The 14,683-nt window shown below is 47.2% G+C and overlaps 1 protein-coding gene across 2 annotated transcripts in view; it reads right to left on the bottom strand.

Moving 5' to 3' along the window:
- The window catches only part of LOC122367859, a 54,803-nt gene extending 41,278 nt beyond the window's left edge, over nucleotides 1-13,525 (bottom strand). For both annotated transcript variants that reach the window (XM_043341332.1, XM_043341334.1), the window contains exons 1-2: nucleotides 13,278-13,525; nucleotides 8,472-8,617 (exon numbers count right to left, since the gene is read on the bottom strand). In XM_043341332.1, coding sequence (XP_043197267.1) covers nucleotides 8,472-8,491 — 20 coding nt within the window. In that variant the 5' untranslated portion in view covers nucleotides 8,492-8,617; nucleotides 13,278-13,525. The remainder of the gene's footprint in view (nucleotides 1-8,471; nucleotides 8,618-13,277) is intronic.
- Between the last annotated feature and the right edge of the window lie 1,158 nt (nucleotides 13,526-14,683).

Here is a 14,683-nt window from a genome sequence, read left to right as displayed (position 1 = left end):
TTAAGGTCAGGGCAAAGGTCAGGTCACCAGAGTCCATCAAAGGTCAAATTTTGTCGATTTCAACGATTTTAAACACCCGACGACTAACTCTGGAACCAATAGAGCTACAGCGCCGTGGAAAAGCCGGCATTCGATAGCTCTTTTAACGCTCTTTCGCCAACATATCCTCAAATTTGACCTCAGATCAACGGAAAATTAAAATGAAATCGGACTTACTCCACAAGAGTTCGTTGGGTAAAAAAAAAATCAGATCAACGGTTTAGCCCCCAGAGGGCACCGCTCTGATTGACTTCAAATTTGACCTCAGATCAACGGTTTAGTTTTCACTAAACCGTGTTTTCACCGCTCTAGCACGTCTCTGTCAAATCAAAAGTTATAATAAAAAACTGCTGAAGACCTTTCATGACCTGAGCTGACCTCATGGGCACTCAAAGGGGGCACAGGTGCAATTTCCCGATTCAGAGTGTCATGTTTACATATGAACCGATGTTTGAGAGGGTGTAGAACGACATTCGGCCAAAAGAGGCTCATTTCAATTTTCTCCCATTGATTTATATGGAGCAGTCGTAAAATTGAACTGACCTTAGGTCACAACTCACAGATATAGAAAAAAATCCGAGATATCCATTTTATACATACTGTTACCCTAAGCAAGTACAGAAAGTTTAAAAGTGATCGCTCAGTCGGTGTAGCCACAGCGAGCTTTCTAACTTTTTCTGAGGTAAGGTCACTTAACGTTACCTGGTGACCTGACCTTGAATGACCGGGATCTGAAATTTTCATAGCATGTGCGAAAAAGATGTCGGAGCGGGTGTATCTAGAACAGCGGCGCTACGCGTCGCCGTTTTTTAGATATTCGCGAAAAACCTAGGGGGGGGCGTAAAAACTCCCCCCAGGACGGCGCGGATCAAACGGCCCCTGAGACCTCGGGATGGTGCCCTTGAAACCTCGGGATGGTGCCCCTGAGACCTTGGGATGGTGCCCCTGAGACTTCGAGATGGTGCCCCCTCAGACCCGGGGAGAGTGCTCCTTCAGACCTCGGATTTCGGAAAAGTGCCACTGGAAACTTGGAATGGTGCCCCCGGAGACTTCGAGATGGTGCCCCCAGACCTCGCGATGGTGCCGCCGGAAACCTCGGGATGGTGCCCCGCGAACCTCGGGATGGAAATAAATGGACAATATTAAACTAAAAACTAAAAACTAAAATTAACTAAAAAACCTGAGGCGAGGGACAGAAATGGGCCTCCGGGAGACCCCGAAAACGGTACCCATTCCGATAGACCTGGATGGTGCCCCCTTAGGAGACCTCTGGGTTAAAGCTCCCGTCGGTGACCTCCGTGATAAATTAAAAAAAAAAATCCGTGATGGGCCCCAGGAGACCCAAGGGGGGGGGAGAATGGCCCCCATGCCCCCCCTCTGGATCCGCCACTGAAATGATCTGACCCAAGACCTTACCCAAAAACGACCAAAAGCCTTCCTTCATTGTCCGAGAACCGCTGACAGTTGATAGCTCAATGACACTAGAGCCGTGCATAAGGAGGCGTGAAAACACTCTCCTCATCTCGATCTATTACGAGAGGACCATGTCAGGGCGTGAGAAAGGTGTTCTCAAAATAGATGACACTGTATGAATGAGTAAATAATTCGCGCCCCGTTGTGTTATTGGCGGACCCTACCACCTGATGGGGTGGTGCAGCCGTTTCGCCCTCCACCTGAGGTCTCGGAAAGTTTCCGACCGATTTTGAAAATTCGAAGAACGTTCGATAGCCCCACCAGGGAACTACCTTGTTACCAGGTTTCGTTGACCTAGGTGCAACCCATGATGTCACAGGTCAGGTCAAATGTTGCATTTTTTCACCGATTTAGTCTAAGGAATGCGTTACAGTCAGTTAACACATCAAATAAAAGGCATGTTATCGAAAAAATCGATGGAGCGTGGTTGCCCAATACATATGTTGCCTAAAGAAGTCACTGATGCCAGGTCAGGTCACATAGGCCAGGTCACTAAGGGTCACAATATGAACCCAACTATGCTAATTGCTAGGGTCACGTGATGCATGTTTTATGATCAATAAAATTCAATGTTGTGGGCTAGACGGCCATTGGGGCCGGTTTAGATTGCGTTCTGGTGGAGGTCAGGTCAAGGTCAGGTAAAAAAAGGTTAAATTTCAGAGTTTATATTTTGCATAAAGGGGTAGGGGAGAGTGGGGTAAGATGCCCAGGGTGGGAAAGACGCCCCACCCCCTCTAGCGGCGAAACAAAGAATCGAACCTGGAAATTAATGTTCTTAGCGTAAAGCGGAAGCCTGCCTTGTTTACTGCACAAAAATTTGCGAAGCTCAGTTGGGCAACGGCTGGCTGGTGATTGCATGTTTTTTATTTGCTGCTTTCAAAAAATATTTTGGTGTCAAAACATTGTAAATATCAAAGAAGGTAGATAATTTTTGCGTCCCTTGCTATAGTCGTGATACATTAACATGCGTGTACTGTGTCCCAAACAGTTTATTTCAGGGTGTAGTTTTATGGCTAACAAATTGCACTGATTTAATGTTACTTCGGTACCTTGGGGTAAGATGCCCCCTGTCCTGATGGGGAAAGACGCCCCCCTAAATTCGTAGGCTGTCCTTCAAGCATCCCCTCAAATCATTTAGGTATTACATACTTGTGATTAGAGACAAAAGCCGATCTGGGACTATTGAGAGTCCAGTACGGTCGGGTGCTCCCCATGCCGGTCTCTCGGCCCATACAACGACTTTTTGGGCGGCATCTGACTCTGAGAGCCCTCACGACGGCCTCTGTGGGCCCCTCACGACATCCTTTGAGGGCTCCCACGTTGGCTCCACGGGCCGCGCTGGCATCTGGGGTCCACACGATGGGCTCGAGGGCCCTCAAGCATCATGAAGACTTACAAGGGCCCCACAGTGGTCTCTGAATGCCACCACGGAGGCTTGTTTGGCCGCGCTGGACTATGATGGCCCTAACGATGACCTCTGAAGCCCCTTACGACTACTTTTGAGGGCCCTTACGATGACGTTTGGTGTCTACTGCAGGCTCGAAGGGACTGCTGATTCGTTCAGGCGATTCACGTGCCCATTTATGTCACTTATAGTGCAGGGGGCATCTTACCCAACGCCAGGGGGCGTCTTTCCCACCCTGTGGGGTAAGATGCCCCCTTTCACTTCTTCAGGGAAATGCTTAATAGCAAAAAAAGTTATCATATTTCAGGCACGAAAGTGTGATATTTTTGGAGAAAAATGATGTCGGCTTCCGTTGAAACTCCAAGTTTTTGCTTTCCGATCGTCATTTTCGAATAAAATCTGACATAGTAAAACCCTGGGCATCTTTCCCCACTCTCCCCTATCTATTCGATGCAGCTCATCACGGGAAATCCAATGGTGGTCTTTGGCTTGCTCTGTGTGTTCTGTGACGGCAAGATAGAACAAAACTTCATAAAATTTTCTATAGCACGTGAAATTTCACGCGGAAATATGCAATCCTCTTCTCAAGAGGGATCAACTAAATAGGTCACATGGCTATGAATCACCCTGTATGCCTTGCCCTGTATATTCCAGCTTTAATTTTGAATGTTGTTGGTATTTTCGGGGTGTTATACTTCTATAGTTTTGATGGTCGAACTAAATTTTTGTTTAGAAATCAGAGTTAGCAGTTTTGTGGTGCTGTTTATTTTACATCTTTTCTATCTTGAATATTTTTGTTATCTTCAAAACTGTAAGCGTGACAGCTCTTCCCGCTAAACCTTTTATTGGGTCGAAAATGACAGAACATGACGTCACTCTGACGTCATTTGTGACTAACCTTTTATAAGAGCTCTGGAAAAATTTGGTCACAAGGTGTAAAAATGATGCCCGGAGGGGTCTTGAAAGTTTGGTGGCGACCTACGCTATACTTTAGGAGATATCGACTGAAAAGGAGAGGGGGCTGTTTCGCGCCCCCTCCCCCCCCCCCAACGGGGCTCGAGGCTTTCAGTTGTTGCTCTCACATAACTCTTGGTTATATTACAACGTAGTGGAATTGCAAGTGGCAATATAAGCTTGCTGCCAGCGCCGGACCCGAGTTTAAACATGCAGGCTGAATTTTAACATTTGACTTTAAAATTTTTACCGTTGAGCTTTTTAGAAGTTGTATGAACTGCTCAGCTCCTTTTTTGGTCCATCACAGCGGGCTTGTGTGTCATTTGTCAATCAAAATCGAATTAAAAACTTTTTATTGGGTCTGGTTACCTCGCCAAATTCTTAACTGAATCGTTTAGTAGCTTTTGATTGGGCACTGCCAACGTTGTCTGTCAAACTTTTTGTGTCAACGAGAAGAGGCTGCTGACATCGTTTGTCGCGGTTAGATAATACCTACCAATCCACGTTCCAGTGTGGCTGGTCGATCGCACTTTCCCTGGCCCACCTCTCCCACCAGGCTAGGTTTTGCCCGGCACAGCCCGCACAGCCGTCGCCTCAGTGCCTCGGGCGGTGACCCGTTCAAAGGGGCTCACAATTCGTATGGTGCCGTGGCTCTCAAACCAACACAGAACGGTGAAACGCACAGGCTAACCTTCCATATAAGGCGAACGGCTGATTCTGGCGCCGGGGCTTCATTCATGCTAAGGCGCCCAATCACAGCGCCGCATTTCAGTTAGTGTCGGGCGCAAAAGCTGCTATGCTCCGCCCCTCCATCACGTGACCCTGCCCTCACGTGGCCTCAGTCACGTGGTGTTTCCACTTCTTGGCGCATAGCGGCGCTAGTCTCGCAAGGGCGGTGGTAGCTTGCTCCCCCGCCGTCCGGGGGTGATGGGTAGCAAGTGCTGGTGACTGTACATGCCAACTTTCAGCGCAATCGGCCAAGTAGTTACCGAGATATTGCAACAATTACAAAACGGACACCTCTTCGTTTTGCACGTGGCACGTGCATTAGGGGTCACCCGCATGCATCGGGAATAGTCCAATACTTGGTAGAAGGAATGAAGCTACCCTACAAAAATTGCCGCGTGTAAATCGGTCAAGTGGTTGCTGAGATATAAGCCTCGCAAAAGCGTGACCAGACCACGGCCGGAGAAATTTCCGTTAATCTTAGGAAAGACTACGCTCGCTTCGCTCGCTCCGTAATCATGAGCGATCCACACATCGCGTGGCGTGGTTGATGAAGGATGTTAAGTCGGGAGGGGGGGGGGGGGGTGTTCAGACGCCTTCCCCCGGCCTGGCGCTGGTTAAATTGTTTGATGCAAATGTCTCGGCCTTTCGTTCTAATGCTCGTAATTCGCACTAAGATATGAAGTTCGCCCATTACCGTTCAGAATCGCCGTGGCTATTAACCCACGAGCCGCTGGGGGGGAGGGGGGGGGGGCACTGGCGGATCCAGACCTGCGTTTTTTTTTTGGGGGGGGAACTCATGCCAGGAGCCAAACCTAAGGTACCCCAAAATCCTGTTTTCTCATTGGACTTAGGCCACTTATTTTTCGTCACAGCCCTGAAACGATATTTTTTTTAACAAAAAAAAAATTGAAATGGTAGTCCACCCGACCCTTGCCTTTATATTACTTTAAAAACATTCAAATTGCTTCTGTTGACCAGTTAGCCCACTCCGGGTCGGTGCTTGGCGCAGCCTTCGGGGGCCGGGAGGTGTCGGTTGGACACCCTGCCGTTCGGCCCCTGATCAAGCTAGAGCTTCGCTGAAAAAACAAGCGTGTCGCCCGTGAGTAGCGAGAGGAAGCCGATGGTACCCGATTTTAGGGTTCTTGGTTATTGGTTGACCTTCCAGTCTAGGTCACACTGCAGTATCCCAAAATTTGTCGATTTGGGTGCGAACTGACATCCAAATGAAAATTATTTTGCACTCTCATCCCCATTTTTAAGAGCTATTTCCCACTTCCAATTTTACTGACATTTGCATTTGCGTCGATGGTCGTTTTACATCCTGCAATCTGTCACAATTGTACAGGGTGTCCCCAAAAAACTTTACCAAGGATAAATCTCCGACGCTGAAAGTAACTTGGGCGCCACTTTTCCATCCCTGAATAACTGCCAAATCGCTACCAACTTAACAGTGGAAAGGAATTTCTTAAGGAACTTCACTAGCGAATGCTGGAACTTACCAGCAATCAATCATTTTAATGACCAACCCCGGTGCATTGGGGGGGGGGGGGCTAATTTATATGCCGCCCCTGTCGAGTTTCGAATGGGGGGCTTTAGCCCCTGCCGCCCCCTGGATCCGCCAGTGGGGGGGGGGGCATAAAGTTGCCCCCCCCCCCAGCGTAAAGGGACATAAAGCATCCCTTTACGTTTTGTGTGATATCTCCGAAACCGATAAGATATGAACAAGAAATTTGGTATAGCTTCAAATGAATACCTATGGCAACATTTGAGAAAAGTTTGGTGGTTGTAGCAAGATGATGTCACAATGACGTCATAAAGTGTTGTCGTTTGTTTCTAATGTCACTGAGCATGAAACGCGACGGTAAATGAGGTCACAGGTCAGGTCGATGTAAAAATTATCGATGTTTGGCTTGTTCACATTTTGGGCTCTGGCTGCCGTCTTACAAGTCAGATCAGGCTGTTTTTTGTTTACACACTCGTGAACAGATGTTTAAAGGAAAAGGGTCACCTTTAACATGGGGTTTGAAACTGAGATGGCCATCTTGTAGCCCGTGTCCGAAAACCCCGAGTGTCCCACATTGCGGCCGATTTCGGCCTCCATTTGTAGGTATCGGCAATTTTAAAAGAAAATATGCCAGGAATGCGTCCTTATCCCAGGAATGCGTTCTTATCCTGTAATACAGCCACCCGCGGCGAGGCTTTGGTTTTTAACCAATCAGCTCCAATCAGCTCAGCTTTAACCAATCAGCTAATCTGACACAAGCCGACGAGACTGTCCTCTGAAGGCTGATTGGCTTGAGTGTGATGTCATCGCTATGACATCATGCAGAAGGTGCGGTAGAGAGTACAAACATAGTACCAATATGTTAACTAGTTTGACATACTTTTTTTTGCGAATTATGCACTTCTGGCACCAGATTTAAAAAGAACATGAAAAATAATAATGTCAAAATGAAAAGCAACGATATCTTCATATTTCACGAAGGTGGCACTTTTCCTTTAAGATACCTTGAGGGTACCAACTTGTACTTTGATTTTCAGGTCAGGGTCAGGTCATCACAGGTCACGGAAATCTTATATCATAAGTCGGTCACGTGACACATGTTTTATGGTCCATTTAGGCCATAGATTTCGAATTCGGTGTCGCCTGTGTCATTTGAGGCCATTTTCATGAATTTAGCTGATGTCAGGTCACTTTCAGGTCAAGAAAGGTCAAATTTTAAAAGTTGAAATTTTTCAACAAAAAAAAAAAACATGTCTATCGGATGCAGTTTGAGCTCAGGAACACGATGGTGCCATTTATATTGGTGTATGATTTTAAGTTTGTACTGAAAAATTGATTTGCAAAATTTAAAATTGTGAAATTTTTGCTATAATGCGTATAACTTGGCCATTTTTACAGATATCTGGCTAAAACTTGCTTGAGTAGGTCATAAGCATGTGTTCTATCATAAATATTCCAGTTTGTTTTTTGAAAAGTCAAAAACTTTTTGAAAAAAGATAAAAATACACATTTTGAATTTTAATACATATAATTATCAAAATTTAGAAAATCCGAGATAGCAGTTTGATAGCGCAGTCCATTCTGAGTCTTTTCATGCAAAGAAATTGGATCTAGCTTAAAAACTGAGCTCTTGGGAGGGATTTCAGTGGTTCAATGTTTTGCGTCGAAATCGGCCGGACATGACGTCACTCTGACGTCATTTCTGGCCGACCTATGATAGATACGAAGTTCAAATTTTGACACAAGGTGTCAAATTGATGTAGCCGAAGGTACTGAAAGTTTGGCGCTGATACGTCAAGCGGTTTAGAAGTTATTGCAGAAAAACGGGAGGGGGGCTGTGAATAGCCCTTCCCCCAGTGGGGCGCGGGTTAAACTACTTCCTTACCAGTTTTCGGTCCTATATAAATATATTTGGTCCAATATATCGAATATATCGTGGGGAAACTAAGAAACTCCAATCCATGGTTCGACTTCTGACGTCACTGTGACGTCATTTCAAATGGAATCGACACCAAATTTGGAAACAACTTTGGCTAGCTATGCCCCCCCCCCCCCCCAGCGGCTGGCGGGTGCAGTGGCGCGGAGGTCCAGCGGCTGCCGAGCTAATGCTCAATTCTTCACGACACGATTACCACCAGTAGAACGTCTTTGGGGGGGGGGGCGATAAACGAGCGAGCGCGAGGGTGAGTCCTGCACGTGCGCTAGTGAAGATGGACTGGGCCGGGTCGGGCCGGGCCTGGTTGGGCCTGGTACTTATGCTGATATTTTTACGTTAAACCATAAACTCGTATGAGCTCGCTCTTTCGATAAGTATACTATGCCGAAAGTGCTTTAGTTACGTGTTGAGATGAAAAAAGATAAACTTGCCTGTAATATGACACCAGCATTGAGTCGGTTCGCTGACACCACCAGGAAGTAACAGCAGCCCACGAAGCAAGCCATGATTGCCATAGAACGTGGCGTCTTCTTGAGAATGTAGTTGCATAAACGTCTGCTGTTCGCTTTACCTGGAACTATAACAGTTATAGTAAGAGAAGTGTTTGCATTGCTTTGAGATAAGCTGAGCGGTCGAACATGAGTAGTTTTAGGGTGCTACTACCTATAGGACTATACCCAGTACTTATTGTGCTATATATTGCTCATTAGGGCTCGGTGCCAAGGCCCAAAGGCCAGTTTATTGGACAGTTTTTCACTATGATCGGAAGGGAATGCAAGGGAATATTCATTGACTTACAATTGACCATTGAATTCACCTATTAGTGGGGTGCTCCCTGTTGGTGGTCATGCGGATAAATAAAATAAATAAATAAGTTGCTTGAGTTTAAAGTTTTTTATACTTAGACTGGAACGCCCGGCAACTATGTTTGAATTAAAAACTCTGTTTTGACCAAAACTTTGGTAACTGGTTCAGTGGTACCACGGAATATAAGTCTATGACATCTGCCGTAAACTCTATTCCGTGGTGGCACCAAGGGTGGTACCTTACAGATCTGGTCAATGACCTCCCAAATTTCAGTTTTTGCTTTCGCGAGTAACTTCCGAAAAATGATTAACAAAATAATGGTACCAACACGTCTTGTTTGTGCCTTAGCTTCGAATGATAAAATTTTCTCGTTTTTAAAGGTCAAGATCAAGGTTTACCTCGGCTAAGGTGACCTCGGATACGCTTGGATGATATTTACACATAATATCGCCCCGGACCGAACCCGACCCTGATTGACCACATCATAACAAGCCATCCTGACCTCGCCACGGATGCACGCGTGGTCAAGTGCAACATAAGTGACCACGATCTGATCACCGCATCTGTCGCCGGCGTGAAGACCCGTGAACAGCCGACGACAATCACCGTGCGCTCCACGAGGGACCTTAACCAGGACGCGCTCTGTCTAGAGCTGCTCGTCGCGGATTGGTCCGCTCTCTATCAGGCTGACAGCACGGCTGATAAGTGGTCCGCGTGGATGGCAATCTGGAGACCGATAATCGACCGTCATATGCCGCTCAAACAGCTGAAGTTGCGCCACAAGTCCCAGCCGTGGCTTTATGACGATGGAGTGAAAGAGGCCTTGGAGGCACGAGACAGAGCACGGGAGGACAAGGAGCGGACGCCCTGTGACGAGACGGAGCGCGATTTTCGGCTCTGTCGGAACGCAGTGAAATCGGCCCAGTACCGCGCTTGCTCCGAGTACTTCCTCTCGTCATTCAGGCGCTCTAAATCTGCCACCTGGCGCGACATCCGCCGACACCTTATCTCGAGTAAAAAACCAGAACCGAAAGTTGATGGCCCGTTGGTTCAACATGCAGCGTGGTACGACCGACTGAACCAACATTTCGCGACCATCGGCTCCACTGTGGCGGACGGGCTGGCGGCGTCGGACACCGGGGAGAGGCTCCACCCGCGGCCGCCACGAGTCTGCAGCGGAGCGTTCGCCCCGCGGCCGGCGACCCTGCCCGAGCTCTCCGCGGCCCTGCAGCGCATGGGGTCATCCAAAGCGAGTGGAGCTGACGGTGTAACCATCAGCATGCTCCGAATGACGTTCAGTGTTGTCGGGCCACACATCTTGAATGTGATCAACAGCTCCATCGTGCGTTGCGAGCTACCGCCATCATGGCAGACCGCCGTCGTTGTTCCACTGCACAAGGGTGGTGACGTGCATGAACCGAACAATTATCGACCCATCTCGATATTGTCTGTGATGGCGAAGCTTTGTGAACGTGTTGTGTGCTCACAGCTCATGGAGTATCTCATTAGCCATTGTATTTTGTGCCCCGAACAATATGGTTTCCGCCCCGGTCTCTCCACCGAGGCGGCCCTGCTCGATACTGTCACTTACGTCACGAACAATATCGATGGTGGACGCGTGACGTCACTCGTCACAGCTGACACCTCAAAGGCCTTTGACAGTGTCGAGCATGGCCGTCTCCTGGAGAAGCTGGGGTGGTATGGGATCGACCAGCGCTGGTTCCGTGCCTGGCTTGGCGACCGGACTCAGTCGGTCAGGGGCGGATCAAGCGAGCTGCCCGTGACGCACGGAGTCGTACAGGGGTCTATTTTGGGCCCGATTCTTTACCTGCTCTACACGAACGATTTGCCACAGCACGTGCCCCACGGTAAAACAGTGATGTATGCGGATGACGCACAGTTCCTAGATTCAGACACTCCACAAAATCTCTCAGACTTAAAGAAACGCGTAGAAAGCAACCTTTCGGTCACACTGGACTGGTTCACCCAAAACAGGCTAAAAATAAATCCCTCAAAAACAGAGATGATGACTCTCAAATCTCGGCGTTTGAACACTGACCAAGACTTCCACATCCGTTTTGGAAACACCGACATCTCTCCTGTTCAACATGTCAAAATTCTGGGCGTCACCGTGGACACTGCGCTGACCTGGGACAAGCACATATCGAGTATCCTACGGCGGTGCTATGGCGTGCTGATCGGACTGGCCCGGATACGACGTCGCATGCCGCGCGAAACAAGGCGGCTGCTTGTAGAGTCACTTGTGTTCCCTCTTATCAGGTACTGTGTGTCTGTGTGGGGGAGCAGCACGGTCACTGAGCAGAGACGCGTGCAGAGATGCATCAACTTCGGTGTCCGTATAGTCATGGGCTTGAGCCGGCGCGATCGAGTAACTTCGCCACTCAGGGAGCTGGGCTGGCTCAAAGTGGATGAAATGATACGAGAACGCGATCTGCACGTCATGTATAACCTGCTGCACAGCGATAGTGCACCCGACCCGATCCGCTGTCACGTCGCGCGCCGTGCCGATGTCTCCAGCCGCGGCACGAGAGCAGCCAGTGACGGACAGCTGCAAACACCGCGACTGCGAACAGAGTTTGCGAGACGATCATTTGTGTGTCGCGCGACTCGAGCGTGGAACGGCCTGCCTGTGCAAGTGAGATGCGCGCCCAGTTACCTTGCATTTAAGAAAAGAATGCGGAAAGAGATCACAAGACATAACACTCGAGTTTAGCATCTTATGGCCTAGCTGCAATACCGTCAGTGTCATTATTTTTCGTGTTTTTATGTACTGTTTTAAATTTGAGGGATGTGTACTTGGATATTTTTTATGTACTTTAATCTTGAGCTTGACGTGGAAAACTGAAAACCCATGTACTTATGGATGTTTCCGAAATATATGAGTATGAGTATGAGTATATGTAATGTATGACTGTACCGGTCCGTAGGTGCTGACTGTTGATATCGAATGTGATAATCCTGTTGCTCGAACAACTAAAAAATAAAGGATTATAACATACATGATTTTGAATGACGGTGACCTCGAGGCAACCTTTTAACGTAACTAGACATAAACTAGCATCATTTCTCGCATGCAATGCAGAAACATAACTGAAAATACGTTGGATGGCTGAAAGCGTTACCCAGGTCACAACTATCGAGTTAGGCACAAGATCTGGCATGAATGATGTATGTCAAAGGACCTGATCAGACAAGAAAGAGACAATATGTTGTTCAATGGATGGGTGCGAAGAAATGTCCTATCATTATCATTCTATCAATATCTTGTCTTGGAAATGTTACGAAAAATCCCTAATGTTGTATCAACTTCGAGTCCGAGAGGTTCCACGCTTCCGCAACTTCGAGGTGACATACTGGCGGCTGGGCTCTGATATGAGAGAAATGCTTTTTATTTACGTAAAACTCTTCGTAATTATGTTGCATACTAGATCGCCGTGTTATGCATATGCTCAATACCTGATTCTGATTGGCGAGCAGCAACGCCTAGACGAGGATGGGTAGGTAAAAAATTGCATAGCTTACGTATAAGATGGCAAGAATAAGCAACTGCATCAGTGTGTGACTATTTTAGTGGAATACAACTGACTGGTGATAATCTGTTTCATATCGTATTGTTATGGATTGCTCCCAAGATTGTACAGAACGCTGACGTATTATTATACCTACCTCCAATACCCTTTGATTAGCTACTGATTGGCAAACTGTTTTTCCTTGTTGCTTGTGACAGCATGGAGTAATAATGACTTAAAATGTTCAGGTCTGAAATTGATCATATTATTTGACTGTAAAAAGGTTTAGCTATAGCTGTCTCATGAATCAAGAAACCTTAACTTGACATTAAAGGGACTATCCCACCTTTAACATGGGGTTTGAGTTGAGATAGCCAAGTTTGCGGCGAGGTTCAGAAACCATTATCTATCTAGGTTGCAACCCCCGCGGCCTCTTGGTGTTGAAGAAATTCGTTCCCTTCATTTGAAAATGGGCCTTGTACAAGGCCCTATCTTCAACATGGAGCGACCGTTAGTGTGACGTCACCTCGTTTAGTCATTCTGATTTAAATGGGTTTGTTCGTTGAAAAATCGCTTAAAACTTGGTCTGAACTTTGTTTGGTGCCTACAGAGTAAAAAGAATCAGCTTTATGACAGTAATGTGGCCTGGGGAAGGAGGTAATTTTGGGCTGTGACGTCACATATTTGAAAGTTTGTGTTTGGAATATGGGAAGCCTAAGATGTTTAATGAAAAATAAATGCCAGAACCGTGTTCCTGGTCATCCAATCTATAAAGTCGGGCACAATTTAACTGGTTTTAACAACATTTTAGAAGGTGGGATATTCCCTTTAACATACAGCTAGCGGATTTGTGGTAAGGTTTTACAAATAAATTTATGATAACTTTATGGCGACACTTACCACTGTTTTCTGGGGTTTCGGCTGTTTCCAGCTCTTCAGGCTTGACAATATTTTTTACCGTCAAATCTGACATTGCACGGAAGCACACTTTTTGACCACAAACAAGTAATTTGATGTAATGTTATCATGAAGTCAAACGTTTCGCTGACACTTTACTTGGCTGTTTGGCTGTACCGTGTCGTGGCTGTTTTGTTTCAGCTTACCACCAAAAAATGTTAACGTCATTTTGCTTACTATTTCGTCACAGTTTTGAATTATATGCGTCGATATATGTGACAATTATTTCGACATGACGATACAAATTATTTCATGCGCACGCTTTTGATAGAAATCCACCTCCAATTTCTCATCTCATTACGAGCGAGCGAGCGCAGCGAGCGAAGCGAAGTCTTTTCAATATAAGGGGAAAATCTCAGTATGAGCGGCCCGGCCCGGCCTGTAACGCTTTTGAGAGGCTTATATCTCAGCAACCGCAGGACCGATTGGCCTGCGGTCTTTTTTGCTGGGTAGCCCCATCCCTTCTACCCCGTAATTATGTAACTACTTTTGATACATCTCAGTGACCGTCGTGGCACGTGCCACGTGAAAAGTCAAGGGTGTTCAAGCTGTTTTGCAAAAGTAGTGATTTTGAGAGGCTCATATCTCAGCAGCCGCTTGGGCGATTGTCTTGCGGTAATTTTTGTAGGGTAGCTGCATCCCTTCTACCAAAGGTCGGATACTCTTGATCTATGTGAGTGACCCCCACTGCACGTGCAAAATGCAAAAAGAAGAGGTGCCAGATTTGCTCCCATTTCAATAACTCGGTAATTACTAGGGTGATTTCGCTGAAACTTGGCATACAGGTAGGCACCCACCAGGCAATGCATTCTCATGTGTTGCGGTTAGGGTACTACTGCACGTGCGCACGTGCAGGGGGCGTTTCCAGATCTCGAGAACGGCTGGGCCGATTGCGCTCAAATTTGGTACACGGTTGGGAACCGGTTAGTAGGGTGCCGTGCAAAAGTCAGTTTGGACCCCGTTTGCAGTGATTGCACGTGCGCACGTGCAGAATGCCGCTTCCGGATCTCAGGAACGGCTGGGCCGATTGCATTCAAATTTGACACACCGCTAGCGACCGGTTAGAAAGGTGCTTTGCACAAGCCCCGTTGGAAGTACCCTCTGGCCCCTCCGCACGTGCAGGGCTCACTATCTCGCTCGCTCGTTCTTCGCCCAAAAGGCGTTTTACTGGTTTTTATAGGCCCATGAATCGTGAAGCATGAATCGTGAATTGCGAGTGTTATTACGAGGGAGCGAGCGAAGCGAGCGAAACGAAATGTTTTCAATATAACGGAAAAATCTGAGTATGAGCGGCCCTGCCCGACCCGGCCTATAACGCTTTTGAGAGGCTTATACTCGTATGTAACTCA

The sequence above is a fragment of the Amphibalanus amphitrite genome, unplaced genomic scaffold (genome assembly GCF_019059575.1).
Source record: "Amphibalanus amphitrite isolate SeventyFive unplaced genomic scaffold, NRLGWU_Aamphi_draft 000901F_arrow, whole genome shotgun sequence".
NCBI lineage: Eukaryota > Metazoa > Arthropoda > Thecostraca > Balanomorpha > Balanidae > Amphibalanus > Amphibalanus amphitrite.
The sequence above is the reverse complement of the archived record's forward strand: the minus strand, read 5'-3'. Positions and strand labels throughout refer to the sequence as shown.